Raw genomic sequence first — 18,246 nt, 5'->3', positions numbered from 1 at the left:
TTGATTTGCTTTTGAGGTAGGGTCTCACTCTAGCCCAGGCTGACCTGGAATTCACTATGTATTCTCAGGGTGGCCTCGAACTCACAGTGACCCGCCGACCTCTGCCTCCCGAGTGCTGGGATTAAAGGCGGGCGCCACCACACCTGGCTAGATGTCTACTTTTAATTCATAGGTTATATGATCTCGTAAGAAAAAAATCAGACACTCAGGAATTATTAGAGCGAATAAGTTCAGCGATTTTTGTAGAATACAAGGTCAAAATACAAAAGGTAGCTTTCTGCGCATTAGCAGTGAGCCATCCGAAAATGAAACTGAGAAAATCCCGCTCACCGGCCTTGGGGGACGGTGATGTTGACACAGTGTTTGCCTCACAAACATGTCTGGCTCTTGCATGCTTCCAACCGCTGTCTTCTTGAGTGCGATTCCTTGGCCTGGTATCTTGGATCTCCCTGGAGAAAACTCTCGGTGGTGAGGGTCCAACCTCCAGCCCAACTGTCAGGCATAGTAGATGTGGCCGGCGACCACAAGCGCAAACAGCAAGACACTGCTAATGTTCACAACTCTCCGCCAAAAGGGGCTTTCCAGCATGTCACCCTGTGTCTTCTTGTCCACCTCCATGTTTCTTGCTTTCTGCCCCCAAATCAGGACCTTCCTATTTCCCAGAGTGCCACTGTTTTGCATCTGTCTCATGTTCGCCTGCGTCTTCATCTCGGTGACATTTTCAGGGATCAACTTAGAGCCTGGCCGCGGATCAAGGCCACAGAACCAATCCCAGGATTTCCAGAGGCAGGTCGGAGCCTCCACAACCTTATCTGGAAGAGAGGGGACAGGCAGAGTTCAGGGGGTGCACGGATTTCTACTCAGGAGGCAGGTCCCAAGAGCGAGGACCGCCTCAGTGGCATGCCGTACCAAAGATGGTTTTGTCATCCTGGTAGAGATGAGGAACAGAGACCTCGGTCCAAAAGAACCTAGATGTCAACATGCCCTGGAGAGAGACAAGAAGGTGACTCCAGTCAGAACCTTAACCTGCCTCATCACAATGGCAAGTCGGGGTTCCTGACTCTTCCTCCTGTGAGGAAGTTTTCTGGGGGGGTTCCCCGACTGAAAGGCTCATTTTCCCTGATTCACCAACCAACTGATCAAGTTCTCTACAGACATGTAAACTTAACTGATAAAACTCAACCTAAACTCAGTGTCTAATTACATCCCCAAGCTGATCGGAAGAAAACCCTGGTCATCACGGCCACGGACCCCTTGCAACTTGGGGGCTTTTTGCTGTGTCTTCTCTCCATACATCTTTCATGGTTTTTTTAATTATTTATTTATTTATTTGAGAGTGACAGAGAGAGAAAGAGGCAGATAGAGAGAGAGAATGGGCCCACCAGGGCCTTCAGCCACTGCAAACGGACTCCAGATACATGCGCCTCCTTGTTCATCTGGCTTACGTGGGTCCTGGGGAATTGAGCCTCGAACCGGGGTCCTTAGGCTTCACAGACAAGCGCTTAACCACTAAGCCATCTCTCCAGCCCTCTTTCATAAGGTTTTAATGTTTATCTTTTAATTTTATTTATTTATGAGAGAAAGACAATAAATGGGCATGCCAGGGCCTCTAGCCACAGCAAACAAATTTCAGATGCATGTGCCACCTTGTGCATCTGGCTCACATGGGTCCTGGGGAATCGAACCAGGGCCCTTAGGTTTTGCAGGCAAGTAGGGTGTCAGAGTTGGGGGCGTGGTGGGGGTAGATGAGTGCTGCGGAACTCTTAGTAGAGCCCCAGATCCCCTCAACTTGGCACGTGCCTGCTGCGACAGCTGCTGTCTCGCCCGTTCAGACAGCCTCCAAACTAGGGTCACCTGCCTCCTTCCCTGATGCTGGGGCCAGAGAGACATCAGCAATGGTAGCGCCCATCCACCAGAGGTGGAGGAGGGGGGCTTTGTTGCAATGGGAAGGGTAACAGCAGCTAAGGGGTCCCCAAAGCCAGTGACACAGATTTCTAATACTGGATCCAAAAAGTCCTGAGCAGCCACCACAATCTAGCTTGTGTTCTCCAATTCCCAGGTCATTGTACCATCCTGCCGCTTCTAGGACCTCACCACAAACTAAGGGGAAACGTTGAAGCCAATTAAAAAAAAAAAAAAAAGGAAATTCAACCACAGACCAAAGGCACAATTGTTCACTCCTAACAGCCAAGGCCGTGTGATGAGCGAGCAGCCGGGGTCCAGGGCCCGAGAGGTCACACTTGGGGACAGTGCTCACGTTCCAGCTTTTCCTGTGACTACAGAGTGACTCATTGTTCCTATCTCTACTGAGGCTACATGAGTCGTAGGTGGATATTGTTTGACGGCACCTAGCAGGTCGTGGGCACGCAGAAGTAGCCGTCACCCTCTGAGACGTGAAGAGCCATCAACAGGAAGCCAAGTGAAGGGTCCTGCAGCCCCGTGGCCTCCAAGGAGCAGACGGCCATAGGCACAGTCCTTCGCACCTCTCACCCCGCAGAAGTCCATGAGCCATCCCCACCAGGATCGTGTCCTCCAGGTATTGGGAGGGAGCCCCAGGCTTCTCCGAACTTCCCTGACAGTGGTGTAGAGGCGACATCCCTGCTTCTCCCGTCCAGGCACTTCTCTCTCCTCCCGTCCCTGCCCCAGGCTCTCACCCCCACTCTGCCCCGGACTGCCGACTAATGCCACCACACCCTTCATCCCTGCGTGTGTCGGGGCCTCGGCAGGAGACGAGGGTCACCCCGCTCCTGGCCTTCGTGGTCCTGAACACACGTTTTCTGACCCTATCTGTTGAAACTCTTCTCTGACCTTCTACAGGCCTCGGGTCTCACAGCCTGTCCCCGGGACACCCTCTCTCTTCTTCCTTGATCTAAAACTTAGGTCTCCTCCAGACCAGTTTTTGGATTGGAGTGCATTCGTTTTTTTTTAAGTTGGTTTTTTTTTTTTTTTTTTTTTTTTGAGAGTCAGAGACAGACAGACAGACAGAGAGAGAGAATGGGCGCACCAGGGCCTCCAGCCACTGCAAATGAACTCTAGACACATGTGCCCCCTTGTGCATCTGGCTTACGTGGGTCCTGGGCAATCGAACCTGGTAGGTCTTTTGGCTTCACAGGCCTTAACCGCTAAGTCATCCCTCCAGCCCACCAGGTGCTTTCTTTTTTAAAAATTTTATTTTTATTTATTTATTGGAGCAGGGAAGCACCTTAACCACTAAGCCATCTCTCCTGCCTTCAAGGTGCCTTCTTGGATGGACTACTTCCTACCTTTCTAACCCTGTACCCAGCTGACCAGTTGCAAAGTACACACACTCACAGAGCTGAGGAGCCTCTCAGCTCCAACCCTCTCGCCTCCCAGCACCACACTCCCTGCTCTGAGGGTGTAGCAGTTGTCCATGGGGCTGAACCCAAGGGCTGGTTCTGAGAACTTGACCCTTGCCCATCACCACTTGCTGTAAAATGCCACTAGAACACGGGGCACCTCTGATTTTCTGACCCCCTCACCGGGGCCTCCTCACCGCCCGGCCCTCCCAGCACCGGGTCCCCACCCTTTCTCCTTCTTTTCCTCCACCTTGGCCTGCTCTGTGCACCGGGTGTTTCCTCAAACATCCCACACCCCACCTTTTTCTCCTTGGATGTCTCTGGCCTCGTAGGCTCTGCACGCGCTAACAACCCCAGAGAGCACCTTGGGGGAGAGAAAGCAAGGGCCTGGGGGCTGAAGAGATGGCTCAACGGTGGTTAAAGGCACTTGCTTGCAAAGCCTAGAGGCCCGGGTTCAAATCCCCAGGTACCCAGACACTTAAAGCCAGATGCACAAAGTGCCACATGCATCTGGAGTTCATTTACAGTGGCAAGAGGCCTTAGTGCACTCTTCTCTCCCTCTCTCTCTTTTTCTCTCTCTCTCTCTCTCTCTCTCTCTCTCTCTCTGTCTCTCTCTCAGGGCCTTTGCCTGTAAGAACAGTTCTGAAGACAAGGATAAGAAAACAAAAAGGCACTGAGGGCTGGAGAGGTGGCTTAGCAGTTAAGGTGCTTGCCTGTAAAGCCTATGGATCCAGGTTCAATTCTCCAGGTCCCACATCAGCCAGATGCACAAGGTGGCACATGCATCTGGAGTTCATTTGCAGGTTTGCCTTGGTGCGCTCTTTCTCCCTCCCTCTCTCTCTCTCCCTCTCTCTCTCTCTCTTTCTCTCTCTCTCTAATAAATACATTAAAATAAATAAATAAATATTTTTTAAAAGAAAAAAAGGTGCTGAGGCAGAAATCCGGGCCGCATGTCCCTTCAGAGCCTCCTACACAGGACTGCCGATATTGCTTCTCACCTGGCTGGATTCTGAGCTTGGAGAGTGACTTCCACTCCACCTCGGGCCCCAGGCACACCCTCGGCTCTCGGCTGTTGCGTAAACTCCAGCAGAGACCATGGAGCTGGTATGGGGAGAGCAGAGTAGAGGGTGTCACCACAGGACCCTGTCGTGCTCGTGGCGCCATGGCAAACCCATGGCTTGGAGCAGGGTCCTGGTGGACTCGACAAAGAGAACCACCTCTAAAGCTGTAACAAAAGATGCAGCCGGGCGTGGTGGTGGACGCCTTTAATCCCAGCACTTGGTAGGTAGAGGTAAGAGGATCCACTGTGAGTTCAAGACCAGCCTGAGTCTACAGAGTGGATTCCAGGTCAGCCTGAGCTAAAGTAAAACCCTCAAAATACCAAAAATTTTAAAAAAAGATGTAAGTTGGGGAGATGGCAGGACCCAGGGACTCTGGTTTGATCTCTGATTCAGGCACCATATAACTGTGTGACCTTGTCCAAGTGGCACAAACTGTATGAGCCTCAGTGTCCATCAGCCTAAAGATTGAAGATTGGGCTGGGGATGTGGCTTAGTGGTTAAAGCGTTTGCCTGTGAAGCCAAAGGACCCAGGTTCAATTCCCCAGGACCCACATTAGCCAGATGCACAAGGGGCCCATGCATCTGGAGTTTGTTTGCAGTGGCTAGCGGCCCTGGCATGCCCATTCTCCCCCTCCTTCCCTCCCTCCCTCCCCCCCCCCCTCTTTCTCTCTCTCTCTCTCTCTGCCTTTCCTCTAAATCTATCTCTCTTGAAAATAAATAACTAATTGTTTTTAATTGAAGATAACAAGTTTGGGACTCCCCCCTGTTTGGAAGATGGCACCTCCTCAGGGCAGGAGAAGCTGCCCATCGCCCACGACATGATTCTTCCAGCCCAGTGAAGGGAATACTGTCATCTTGCTGAGCAGGGCACGGCAGATCAGAGACGATGTCCTTGCAGAAGCCCTCTTTGGGATAGCCAACAGCAGCAAGACTGCCTAGGACAGGAGACGCTCTGCCTGGCCCCGGAACAGAGCCCACCTCCTCCACACGTGTCAGAGAGGCGCTCCCCGTGCTCCTGGCTCGTTTTCTTTCAGTTATTTACTTTACTTACGACTTATTTATTTATTTAAGAGTGAGAGAGAGAATGGGCACACCAGGGCCTCTAGCCACTGACAACAAACTCCGGCTGCTACTTTGAGCACCCGGCTTGCGTGGGTACCGGGGAATCGAACCTGGGTCCCTTGAGGGCAAGCACCTTAACCACTGAGACGTCTCTCCAGCCTTTTATTGACAATTTTTATACATGTATGCAATGATGGATTTTTCTCACGTTACCTTCTCTTGTGTGTTCCCACTCCCACTGAGCCTTCCTCTTCTCGTCGAGTCCCGCTTCGACTTTGACGGTGCGTGTGTGCGTGCGTGTAACCCAGAGTTTAATTAGAACGGGTGGGGCCGTTATTTATCGGAGCACAGGCTATGCCGCCGAAGCAAATGTGCCCCCCCCTTCTGCAGCGCACAGCAGCGATGAACTGTCAACAACTCCTCACGGAGGGATGAGGCCCCCCGAGCTCCTCCGTTGCCCATGGTGGAATACGGGTGGGCTCGGCCTTGTGTAGTAACAGCCACGGTGACAACGGCTGTTCCAGGACCGGAAGACTGGATTCCACAGCACAGCACTCCACCCCACGCTCTGGCTCTTGCTTTCTTTCTGCCCCATCTCCAGCCACGTTCCCTGAGCCGGGGAGATATCGATGCCCCCCATCTAGTGCTGAGTGCTCGACAGTCGCTTGTGCTGAGCACCTGGACAAGTTTTGCTGATGCAAAACTTTTTTTTTTTTTTTCCACTGGGGACTAGGAAGATGGTGCAGCAGTTAAAAGCATTCGCTTGTAAAGTTCAGTTCCCAAGCCACCCATGTAAACTGGATGCCAGAAGCAGCAGGAGCAGCTGGTGAGTCAGATCAAGCTGGGGGGGTCCCTGAGGTTTGCAGCGGTCTCTTCAGCTTCCCTGGGCAGCACAAGCGGACCTGGAACTTGCTATGTACTGCGAGCTGGCCTCACACCTTTTTTTTTTGGTTTTTCAAGGTAGGGTTTCATTCTAGCCCAGGCTGACCTGGAATTCACTATGTAGTCTCAGGGTGACCTCAAACTCATGGCAATCCTCCTACCTCTGCCTCCCGAGTGCTGGGATTAAAGGCGTGCGCCACCACACCCGGCTTTGGCTTCAGACTTTTGACACTTCTGCCTCTGCCCCGAGACTCAAACTTTTGATAACAAGCTGTCCCCTTGGGTCCACACTCTGGGGAAAGTTGTGTACAAGGCACTTGTCTGGATACCCCTTCCCTTCTGAGCTCTTCAAAACTCTAACCTCTTGGGTGCCAGGGAGATGCCCAGGGCTCTCCTTCCTGCTGATGTTTGGAGATGCCAATTTCCTGTCCTGCTGAGGACCAGCGTAGGTTACATGGTAGAGCCAGCTCGCACTGAGAGGCAGGTTGAGGCGCAGGCCCGCCACGTACCGCTGTCATTAGCTCAGACGAGTGACTGAGCTTCCCGGACCGGCGTTCTAGCAACATCTGCAGTGTGCGACGGGCCTCTGCCTCCCGGGAGGTCAGGAGTGGTTTGTGAGGAAAAGGCTGAGAAGCAGCTCCTGGGCCTGCAAGGGGCTCCGGTGATCCCCCCACCCCTTCTGCGTGGCTCAGTTCTTTCCTGGTAGACAATGGCAGCAGGGGGGTCCTGGGCAGGTGCCTTCCTCTGTGTGTGTGTGTGTGTGTGTGTGTGTGTGTTTTGAGGTAGGGTCTCACTCTAGCTCAGGCTGACCTGGAATTCACTATGGAGTCTCAGGGTGGCCTCGAACTCACGGCGATCCTCCTACCTCTGCCTCCCGAGTGCTGGGACTAAAGACATGCACCACCACACTGGCCCTTGCTGTTTTTAAGGCAGGGCCTTGTCTATGCAACTGGCCTATTTCTGACCCACCCAGCCCACAGACCTCCCATGTCCAAAGACAGTGCAGAAACCCAGTGTCTCCTCCATGTCTGACTCTCTGTTCCCTAGAGCGTCCTTACAGCACTCACGTGCTCATCCGGCAAGGCGTCCGTGGCTAAGGAGATGGCCAGGATGGCGAGAGCGCTCACCGGGAGGAGAAGCATGCTAAAGTAGAGGTAGTGCAGGCCGCAGATGATCGCGGGGCACCTGCTGCGCCCCTCGCAAGTCCAGGGTCCGTAGAGAAGCTCAGCCAGCAATCGAATGAGACCAATCACAATCCCGAAAATCATCCCCCAAAAGGCACCCTGAAAAGCAGGAACCCAACAGTCACGTAGGCGGAAGATGGCGGATGAGACCAGCTTGCCGCAGCCTCCCATTCCTGGTGAGCTGGGTCGGAAAATTGGGGGAATGTGGGGATCCCGGACCCCAGGACTCACCCTTGCGTCAACCAGGGAACTGAAGAGACACCTCAGACACTTAACTGAGCCTATGAGTATCTCGAGCTAACTATGACCAAAAAGCCCCCGTGTCCTGGAGCGTGGTCACCAATTCTGTCTTCTGAGGTCAAAACCCAGCAACGCTCTCTGGCACCTTTCTACTTCTCTCTCTCTCTCTCTCTCTCTCTCTCTCTCTCTCTCTCTCTTATTTTTCTTTTCAATTTTATTTATTTATTTGAGAGAGAGAAAGAAGCAGATAGAGAGAATGGGCGTACCAGGGCCTCCAGCCACTGCAAACGAACTCCAGACACATGTACCACCTTGTGCATCTGGCTTTCATAAGTACTGCGGAATCGAACCTGGGCCCTTAGGCTTCACAGGCAAGTGCCTTAACTGCTAAGTCATCTCTCCAGCCGTTCTCTCTCTTTTTTGATTTGTGCGCACGCCCTCACTCGCCTGCAATGGCCACATTGGAACATTGGGTGCCCCGCTCCATTGATCTCCAACACCTTCTTACCTGAGGCAGAGTGTCTTCACTGAGCCCAGAGCTCACCTTCCCCCCACCCCCACCCCAGCAAGCGAACAGCCTTGTCTGCTCAACTCCCATAACCTTGCGCCTTCCATGGTCCTTTCTAATCTTTCAAACAGCACTGTGTTGCCATCAGAAAGACTGGCCGGGTAAGCTGGCATTGTGTGTCTCTCCTAACGGTCCTGTCCACTCCATCAGAGCAAGGAGTAGGGTCTTGGTTGGAGAGTTGTATCTATAGACTGGCTCAGGCCGAGACAGATGTGAGATTGGGGAGTGGTAACGAATGTGGGCAAGCCAGGTGGCCGACCCAGAACCAGATGGAATAGTCACTCCCTGAGGAAGATAAGCAGAAGCCAAAGGACTGCCCTCTCCCAAATGGGCGGGAGAGAGGGCCTGGGCAAGCACTCAAGGTTAGCAAAGGTCCTAAGTCGGACGCGGTGGCGCATGCCTTCAATCCCAGCACTCGGGAGGCTGAGGTAGGAAGATCGCTATGAGTTCGAGGCCACCCTGAGACTATATAGTGAATTCCAGGTCAGCCTGGACTAGAGCGAGACCCTACCTTGGAAAGCCAAAGCAAAACATATATGTGCCCATAACCTTAAGCCAGGAGTTCCATATCCCATCTTCCTTGGGGGGTGCCCAGTGACTGAGGCTGCTGTCATAGGAGAGAAGGAGGAGCAGAGAGGGGAAGCTTGGGAGGCCGGATTGCTGTCCGCATACTGCTGCTGCTAAATTGGGTGGTCATGAGCTGGGCGGACTGGGAGCACGGGAGGTGGTCTGGGGACTGGATAACTGAGGTGAAGCTCGGACAAAACAGTCAAAGGGTGCAGCAGAAACATATTTCGGGGCTGGAGGGATGGCTTAGCGGTTAAGGCATTTGCCTGCAAAGCAGGTTCGATTCCCCAGGACCCACGTTAGCCAGATGCCCAAAGGGGCGTATGCATCTGAAGTTCATTTGCAATGGCTAGAGGCCCTGGCATGACCATTCCTTCTCTTTCTCCCTCTTTCTCTGTCAAATAAATAAATAAAAATAGGGCTGGAGAGATGGCTAAGCAGTTAAGGCACATGCCTGTGAAGCCTAAGGATCCAGGTTTAGTAATCCAGGTCCCATGTAAGCCAGCTGCACATGGTGGCACACGCATCTGGAGTTCGTTTGCAGTGGCTGGAGGCCCTGGTGCATCCGTTCTCTCTCTCCCACTCTCTGTCTCAAATAAACATATAAATAAATAAATAAATCTTTAAAAAATAAAAATAAAATATCATATATAGATATAGATATAGCTAGCAAAGGAAAGGATCAATGCCAATGAAAGGCAGGCCAAAGGAGGCAGAGAGCAGGTGGGCAATCACAAGTCCAGAGTGGCTTGGGCCTGTGGTGTGCACGGGAAGGGCAGGGCCTGAGAGGAGGCACAAGCAGATCACAGAAGGCCTCCTCCGGTGCTGTACTTGGGAAGCTGTACAAGGTCAGGCTACTCAGTACTGTCCGTGGAAACAAGATGGCATGACTAGAAACTTGTTCTTGTCTGTTCGTTTTTGTTTTTCCGAGGTCGGGACTCACTCTTGCCTAGGCTGACCTGACTCTCATTCTGTAGTCCCAGGCTGCTCTCGAACTCACAGTGACCCGCCGACCTGCTCCTCCTAAGTGCTGGGATTAAAGGTATGCACACCTAGCCATGACTAGAGGTTTGTTGGTTTGTTTTGTTTTTTGTTTTTTTTTTCAAGATAGGGTCTCACTCTAGCCCAGGCTGACCAGGAATTCATTATCCAGTCTCAGGCTAGCGTGCAACTCTCAAGGATCTGTTTACCTCTGCCTCCCGAGTGCTGGGATTAAAGGCAAGAGCCACCATGCCAGACCATGATTGGAAAAAAAATTTTTTTTAGAAACAACAAAAGGGCTGGAAAGATAGCTTAGTGGTTAAGGAACTTGCCTGCAAACCCAAAGGACCTAGGTTTGATTCCCCAGGACCCACATAAGCCAGGTGCACAAGGTGGTGCATGCATCTGGAGCAGCTGAAGGTCCTGGCATGCCCATTGTCTCTCTCTCTATCTATCTCTCTCTCTCTATCTCTATCTCTCTCCCTTCTCTCTCTCAAATTAATGAATTAATAACTTAATAAAATTAAAAATAAAAAAGACAGCAAAAAGATAAAACTACCTGGGCAAATTATGCTTTTAGCATATTATTAATGAAAGAAACAAACCATTAATTTGGACCTTGATTTGGTCACAACTGTGGCTGATGTGTTCACCTCCTCAGTGCAGAGAAGGTACAAGAGGGCCCACAATCCCACCCCTGTGAGCATGGCGCTCAGGGGACACATCATGGGCAGAGGTCATGGAGGAACCCCCATGAGTGTGGGTCATGCCAAGACTCACCTTCTCATTGACTCTCTTACAAAACACAGCGAGCAGAAAGACAGCAGAAATAGGTGTGGTCAGGCTGCTCCTCATGACCTGCATGTACTTAAACAGCTGGTCACTGTGAGCCACATCCATGATGGGGACCCAGACAATGGTGAGCGCAAGTAAGATTATAACAAAAAACCTGCAAGTCAAACCAACAGTCGGTAACAACTCGACATTTTTCTTCTGCAAAACCCAAACTTTTTACCATTCCTTTATATGACTATTATTATCGTTGTTGTTATTATTATGGTATTTCTCATGTATGCTGAGCAAGTGCTCCACAACTGAGTTACATCCCCAGCCTTCCCGTTTGGTCTACAGTCAGTGTACATTCATAAACGTGGGGTTAGGGCTGGAGAGATGGCTCCGCGGTTAAGGCGCTTGCCTGAAAAGCCTAAGGACTCAGGTTCCAGTCCCCAGAAACCATGTAAGTGAGATGCACATGGTGGCACATGCATCTGAAGTTCATTTCCAGTGGCTAGAGGCCCCCAAATGCCCATTGTCTCTCTTTTTCCCTCTCTCTCCCTCTCTCTTTCTTTTTTCTCTTCTCTCTGCCTATTTCTCTCATAAATAAGCAAACAAATGTGAAGGAAAAGGAAACAGCCATAACCATGAGCATCAACGGATGTCATAAGGCTGTAGAAAGGAGGTCTTTAACATCTAAACAAGCAGGATTGTCCTTTGACTGTTACTGGATAGTGGGTCTATTCCACCACATGTGGTGGACACGTTTACACAAATTTGGAGGAGCAATCAGTATTAAAATGTATAGATGGCAAGTATTAATTTCTTGAGGAGTAATCTATTTCTAAAGTTTTCAGACATATTATTATGACTCCCGAATTTAAAGATTCCAGCCACCTAAACTGAGAACATTTTATGCAACATTAAATGAGATGCTCTCCAGAATGTGGGATGGTAGCTGGGCGTGGTGGCGCACGCCTTTAATCCCAGCACTTGGGAGGCAGAGGTAGGAGGATCGCCAAGAGTTCGAGGCCACCCTGAGACTACACAGTGAATTCCAGGTCAGCCTGAGCCAGAGTGAGACCCTACCTCGAAAAACCAAACAAACAAACAAACAAACAGAATGTGGGATGGTACATTAGGGGAAAAAAATAAATCAAGAGTGGCGCACGCCTTTAATCCTTGCACTTGGATCGCTGTGAGTTCCAGGCCATCCTGAGAATACACAGTGAATTCCAGGTCAGCCTGAGCTAGAGTGAGACCCTGCCTCAAAAAATAAACAAACAAAAAAAAAAATCAATCAACTTAGGCTACAGTGAGACCCTACCTCAAAAAAAAAAAAAAAAAAAAAAAGGTAGCCGGGCGTGGTGGCACACACATTTCATCCCAGCACTCGGGAGGCAAGGTAGGAGGATCGCCATGAGTTCAAGGCCACCCTGAGACTACATAATGAATTCCAGGTCAGCCTGGACTTAGAGCAAAAGTCTACCTCAAAAAACAAAAACAAAAACAAAAAAAAAAAAAAACAAGAAAACCTCGAAGTTTTAAGCTGGAAAGACGGCTTCGTGGTTAAGGCGCTTGCCCGGGACGTCTAAGGACCCAGTTTCAACTCTCCAGTTCCCACGTAAGCCAGATGCACTAGGAAGCAGCGCATGCATCTGCAGTTCATTTACAGTGGGCGGAGGCCCTAGCATGCCCGTTCTCTCTCTCATCTGCCTCTCTCCTTCTCCCTCTCCCTCTCTCTCTCTCTTTGTCTCCTCTCATTAAAATAAATAAATATTTTTTTAAAAAAATCAAGCAAGTAAAGGGCTTGCCCAGCAAGCAGGAGGCCCTGGCCGGTCCCCAGCAATGCGCGGCAGCAGGTGTGGTGGGAGTGCGCACTTGCAATCCCAGCTGCAGCGTGAGCGTGAGGCCGGCCTGCAACACGAGAGCTTGCCTCACGGAGGAAAACAGACGGCGAACTGCAGAGATGGCTCAGTGGCTAAAGGCACTTGCTCTGCAAAGTCTGACGGCCTCGCTCTGATTCCCCGGGACCCGTGTAAAGCCACAGTGGCGCATGGAGTTCACTTGCAGTGGCGCCAGGCCCTGGTGCGCCCGTTCTCGTACACTTGGGGTTTTTGTTTTGTTGGTGGAGGTAGTGTTGCTTTGTTGTTTTCGCTTTTGGCTTTTTTGGTTTTGATTTTTGTTTTGGGGGCCGGGTTTTCAAGGAAGGGTTTCACTCTAGCCTAGGCTGACCTGGAATTCACTATGTAGTCTCTGGGTGGCCTCGAACTCACAGTGATCCTCCTACCTCTGCCTCCCCAGTGCTGGGATTAAAGGCGTGCGCCATCACGCCCGGCTTTTTTTTTTTTTTTTTTTTTTTTTTTTCTGTTTGTTTTTTGAGGTAGCGTCTCGCTGTAGCTCAGGCTGAACCTGGAATTCACTACGTAGTCACAGGGTGGCCTCGAACTCACGGCCACCACACCCAGCTCCTTTTCTTACTTTATGGAACAACTTGAGAAGCAGTGGCTTCCGTTCTTTTCTAAAGTTCTGACAGAACTTTTGCAGGGAACCTGCCGGGCCCTGGGCTTTGGTGGGGGCTGGGAGGTTAACTGTTACTACTTTAATCTCGTGGCTGGTTACAGATCTTCTTAAGTTGTTCTTCTAATCCTTGTTAAAACCCAGCCAAGAGCCGAGCACTGGCTCTGCTGCTCTCAAAGACACCCCAAAGTCCCATGTCGCAATCACACAACTACAGGCGACGTTTCATTGACAGAACAAGCGACTGCGTTTGAGGCGCACTTCACCTTCCTGCCACCATGAGCTCCTTTTCCGTGGCCACAGGCCGCATCCAGGGGTAAATGTTCATTGTAAAGATAGCGCTGGAACTGTTCAAAACGGAAGTGAGGGAGGACATCACGGCGGCACACAGCACAGACAGCATAAAGCCTTGTAGGCCTGGAAGAAAAGAAAATGTGGGCTGGAGAGAAGGCTCAGCAGTTGAGGCCTTTGCCTGAAAAGCCACAGGACCCTGGTTCAATTCCCCAGAGCCCACGGAAGCCAGAGGCAAAAGGAGGTGCATGTTTCTGGAGTTCTTTTGCAGTGGGTGGAGGCCCTGGCATGTCCCTTTTCTCCCTCTCTCTCTTTCTCTCACAAAAATAAATAAATTTTTTTTCTTCAATTTTTACAAAGAAAGAGCAAACATTTCCTGACCTATCACCTCTCTGACCATGCCAGGAAGACTTGGGCTCTCAAGGAGCCCTGCCAGATGCTAAAGCTTCATGGACAAAACATGCCAGTTTTAGGGCTGGAGAGATGGCTCGGCGTTCAGGTGCTTGCCTGCAAAGACTAATGAGCCGGCTTTGATTCTCCAGTCCTTGCATAAAGCCAGGTGCATAAAGTGGCGCAGAGGTCTGCAGTTCATTTGCAGCAGCCAAAGGCCCTGGTACGCCCATATTCATTCTCTCTCTCTACTTGCAAATAAATCAATAATTTTTTTTTTTGTTTGTAAGCAAGGTGAGAGGGAGGATGAGGTAGAGACAGAGATAGAAAGATAAATGATAGATAGATGTTAGACACATAGATAAATGATAGATGTTAGACACAGATAAATGATAGATAGATAGATAGATTAGATAGATAGATAGATAGATAGATAGATAGATAGATAGATAGATAGATAGAGACAGACAGACAGACAAACTGAAGTGGCCAAAGAAATTATATATGTATATATATATATATATAACTTTCTTTGGCCACTTCAGTGGGGTTTGTGGGAGAGGATGAACTAAACTCAAGGGCTTGCCAACACTTTGCAATGAGTATTGCCTGACTTCTGGAAAACTGCCAGCTCCTTGGCTTCCCCTCTCCCCCGAATTGCATGCTAAGCCCTTTGAAGACAGGACTGTTCTTCCCATGTGTGTGTTCTTAGGGCTGAAAGAGAACCTTGCACCGTGGGGAGCTCATTTTCTGAATGAATGAGAGAAGGCACTCACAGAGCAGCCTTGTGTGTGTGTATGTGTGTGTGTGTGTGTGTGTGCCTTTTTGTGTATGTGTGTGTTCAGGCTGTGTCTCTCCATGAACACATGCACCACCAGTGTGAAAGGGAGAGACAGGGAGGAGGCCCTGCTCCTCCCACTATAGAAAACAAGCCTTATTCCAGTGGTCTCGACCCTCCCACAACACCGCTTGCTCGTACATGCAGAACGATGGGCTGCCTGGGGAGGAAGCCTACCCCTGAAGAACCTCTTCGGCAGGGTCCACAGGCCCTGGCGGGAGGGCCCGGGTCTTACCGGAAGGCATCAGGGCTATCACCAGCATCGGGTAAGCCAGAGGGCTGCAACCGGTCCGGGTGTTGCAGTACTTTTCACATTCTGAAGGCACCACACATGCCACCTGATCTACAGAGAAAAGTGCCAGTCATGGCTTAGCCTAAGGACCCCGGTTCGAGGCTCGACTCCCCAGAACCCAAGTTAGCCAGATGCACAAGGGGGCACACGCATCTGGAGTTCATTTGCAGTGGCTGGAGGCCCTGGTGTGCCCATTCTCTCTCTCTCTCTTTCTCTCTCTGCCTCTTTCCCTCTCTGTCATTCTCAAATAAATAAATAAGCAAAAATAATTTTTTTAAAAAAAAAGCGGCAGTCATGTCAACTGGCCGTTGGCCTCGCAGACCTCAGCTCAGAGGAAGGGACGCAGATGAGAAATCACACAGGCTCGAAGAGAGGTCAGATTCCTGGTCCGTGGGAGTTACCCAATTCGTGGCCCCTCTACATGAGGACAGTGGCTCAGGCTGAAGCACAGCTCTAGGACCCCGGGAGTGGGGGCGTCTTCAAACTCACCGCACCACCCAGGGCAGGTGTGGCACACCCGTAAGCCTTCAAAGCTCCCAGCCGCAGGTCAGGAAAGGCTAGCGTGCTGCTTACCGCGTATTAGCGTGCGAACAACTTGGAACCACGCTCCTGTGGCCCCGAGAACGGCGTTAATTGAGGGCTCAAGGTCTTACAGGAGAACAGGTGGGTCTGTTTGTTTGTTTTGAGGTAGGGTCTCACTGTAGCTCAAGCTGACCTGGAATTCACTATGGAGTCTCAGGCTGGCCTCGAACTCACGGTGATCATCCTACCTCTGCCTCCCGAGTGCTGGGATTAAAGGCGTGAGCCACCACGCCTGGCCCTCTTCCAACATTCTCATGTTTGGCCTTCGGTCATCAAAGCAAAGTTTGTTTGGATTTATGGAGTTAGGAAACAGACCCACTGGGCGTGGTGGCGCAGCCTGGGCTACAGTGAGACCCTACCTCAAAAAAACAAAAAAGAGAAAAAAGAGTAGAAAGAGGCCTGGAGCAATAGCTCAGCCATTAAAAGCACTTGCTTGCAATGATGGTCCAGGGTTCAATTCCCCAGTACCTGTGTAAAGTCAAGATGCCCAAAGTGGTGCGTGTGTCTGGAGTTCGTTTGCAGTGGCAAGAGACTCTAGTAGGCCCACGTGCACCCTCTCAAATATGTAAATGAAAAATCATTTATTTGATAGAGAGAGAGAGAAAGAGGAGGGGGGGAGGGAGAGAATGGGCGCACCAGGGCCTTCAGCCACTGCAAATGAACTCCAGGCGCGTGCGCCCCCTCTTGTGCATCTGGCTTATGTGGGTCCTGGGGAATCGAACATGGGTCCTTTGGCTTTGCAGGCAAGCGCCTTAACCTCTGAGCCATCTCTCCAGCCCCTAAATAAATATTTTTAAATTAAAATGTAAACATATACTAAGGAATACTCCATTTTATTTGGAAGCTATTAAAAAAAAAAAAAACTAGAAAGAAATAGGACAGAAAGAGGTGTGTCTCAGAGGCGGACGGAGGGGCGGGTTAGGGGAGAGGCGTCCAGTTGCGCACACTTGGTCCTCAGCACTCAGAACAGCTCCTCATTTCGTCTGCTCCTGCCCCGCAGCAAGAGAATCCACCGACTCTGCACCTAACTGGGTAAGTGTTCCCCAGTATTTAATGAATAAATAGACTCGTTGCCCAGGGAGACAGGTCAAGCTAGCAGAACTAAGATGGCACGCCGACAGAATGCTAACAGCTCCCTCAGAAATGCGGGGGTGGGGGGTTGTGATTTAACAGCACGTGGTGGAAAGAATGTGGGCCTTCCTCTGAGTCGGGTCCACTTTGGGGACTGCACTGAGCTTCCTCCAAAGTGTCCCATGAGTTCAGTGAAGGCGAGGAAGCTTTGCCTGGGGCTGTGGGGAGGAACAGCGACGGCCTTAGCAGGTCCCCCACGCAGTGCCTGGCACAGTTGGCACCATGATGTCTGTGCCACGTTGAAGCAACGCGACCCTCCTGCAGATGGTCTCAAAGGTGAGGCCTGGCCCTGCTGTGGGGTGGGGCAGGGAGGGGCTGAGGCTCTATGTCAGGGGACAGTCCCTGCATGAACTTAGCATCTTGGCATTTCTAGCTTGCTGAGTCTACCATGTAAGTCTGCTCAGCTCCATTCCAAAGAAGCGCTGGGAGGAACCCCAACAGCCAGTCCACCGGGAGAGACCTGATACTCCACGTCACACCGTCTCGAGATTGTCATGAGAGCGTGGCTGACTGGTGTGAACACATCAGAATCGGGAAGTCACTTGGGGGAAGGGGGTGCTGGGGAGACAAGTCGGTGGATTACAGAGCTTGCTGCACAAGCATGAGGCCCAGAGTTCAGACCCCCAGTACCCACACGGGATACTGTGTGGGTATGGCAGGCCAGTTGCAATCCAAGCACTTGGGAGGCACAGATAAGGGAATCCCTGGAGCTAGACTAGCTGGATTGGTGAGCCCTGGTTTCAAGTGAGAGACCCTGTCTTCGTAAATGGAGTGTTGAGCTACCAAGGAAGACCTAAACATCCTCTAGCTTCCACACGCATGCGCACACATATGCATATGCACACATATGCACCACATACATGCACATACACATACACATGCACATAATAATGTACTGTGTTGGAGAGACAGTTTGGTGGTTAAGGAGCTTGCCTGCGAAGCCCAAGGACCCAGGTTTGATTCCCTAGTACCCACATAAAGCCAGATGAACAATGTGGCACACGCATCTGGAGTTTGTTTGCAGTGGCTGGAGGCCCTGATGTGCCCATTTTTTCTCTCTCTCTCTCGCTCTCTCTCATAAATAAACTAATTTAAAAAAAAAAAAGAGTTGAGCTAGAGGGATTGCTTAGTGGTTACGGTGTTTGCCTCAAAGCCTAATGACCTAGGTTCGATTCCTCAGGACCCACGTAAGCCAGATGCACAAGGGGGCACGTGTGTCTGGAGTTCATTTGCAGTGGCTGGAGGCCCTCACGTGTCCATTCTCTCTCTCTCTTTCTCTCTTTCCCCTCTTTCTCTGTCAAATAAATTAATTAATTGAATTAAATATTTTTAGAAAGCGTTTACCTGGGAACAAGGCACGGCTGGCCATGCCTGGCATCACCATGATGAACATGGGCAGCAGCTTCAGGCAGCCGCATAAGAGGCAGCCCCCCTTCGCGTGCAGCAAGCTCTTCCCCGCCAGACACCGCTGCACAGAAACCTGCCGGGGAGACACGGGTGGGCAAGATGGGGACAGTTCCATCAGCGTGCCAGTGCACACAGGACACTTGGGTCCTGCCACGGCAG

General features: G+C 50.9%; 1 protein-coding gene across 1 annotated transcript in view; it reads right to left on the bottom strand.

The window, feature by feature from the left end:
- Positions 1-495: 495 nt before the first annotated feature.
- LOC101616897 (sodium/glucose cotransporter 1-like) overlaps positions 496-18,246 on the bottom strand; it is a 32,611-nt gene continuing 14,860 nt past the window's right edge. Inside the window, exons 8-14 of the mRNA XM_045132852.1 lie at positions 18,025-18,160; positions 14,911-15,018; positions 13,423-13,573; positions 10,643-10,811; positions 7,390-7,605; positions 4,316-4,418; positions 496-812 (exon numbers count right to left, since the gene is read on the bottom strand). Coding sequence (XP_044988787.1) covers positions 496-812; positions 4,316-4,418; positions 7,390-7,605; positions 10,643-10,811; positions 13,423-13,573; positions 14,911-15,018; positions 18,025-18,160 — 1,200 coding nt within the window. The remainder of the gene's footprint in view (positions 813-4,315; positions 4,419-7,389; positions 7,606-10,642; positions 10,812-13,422; positions 13,574-14,910; positions 15,019-18,024; positions 18,161-18,246) is intronic.

The sequence above is a fragment of the Jaculus jaculus genome, chromosome 13, assembly GCF_020740685.1.
Source record: "Jaculus jaculus isolate mJacJac1 chromosome 13, mJacJac1.mat.Y.cur, whole genome shotgun sequence".
NCBI classification, from domain to species: Eukaryota; Metazoa; Chordata; class Mammalia; order Rodentia; family Dipodidae; genus Jaculus; species Jaculus jaculus.
Note: the sequence above shows the minus strand (reverse complement) of the source record. Positions and strands in the feature narration are given on the sequence as shown.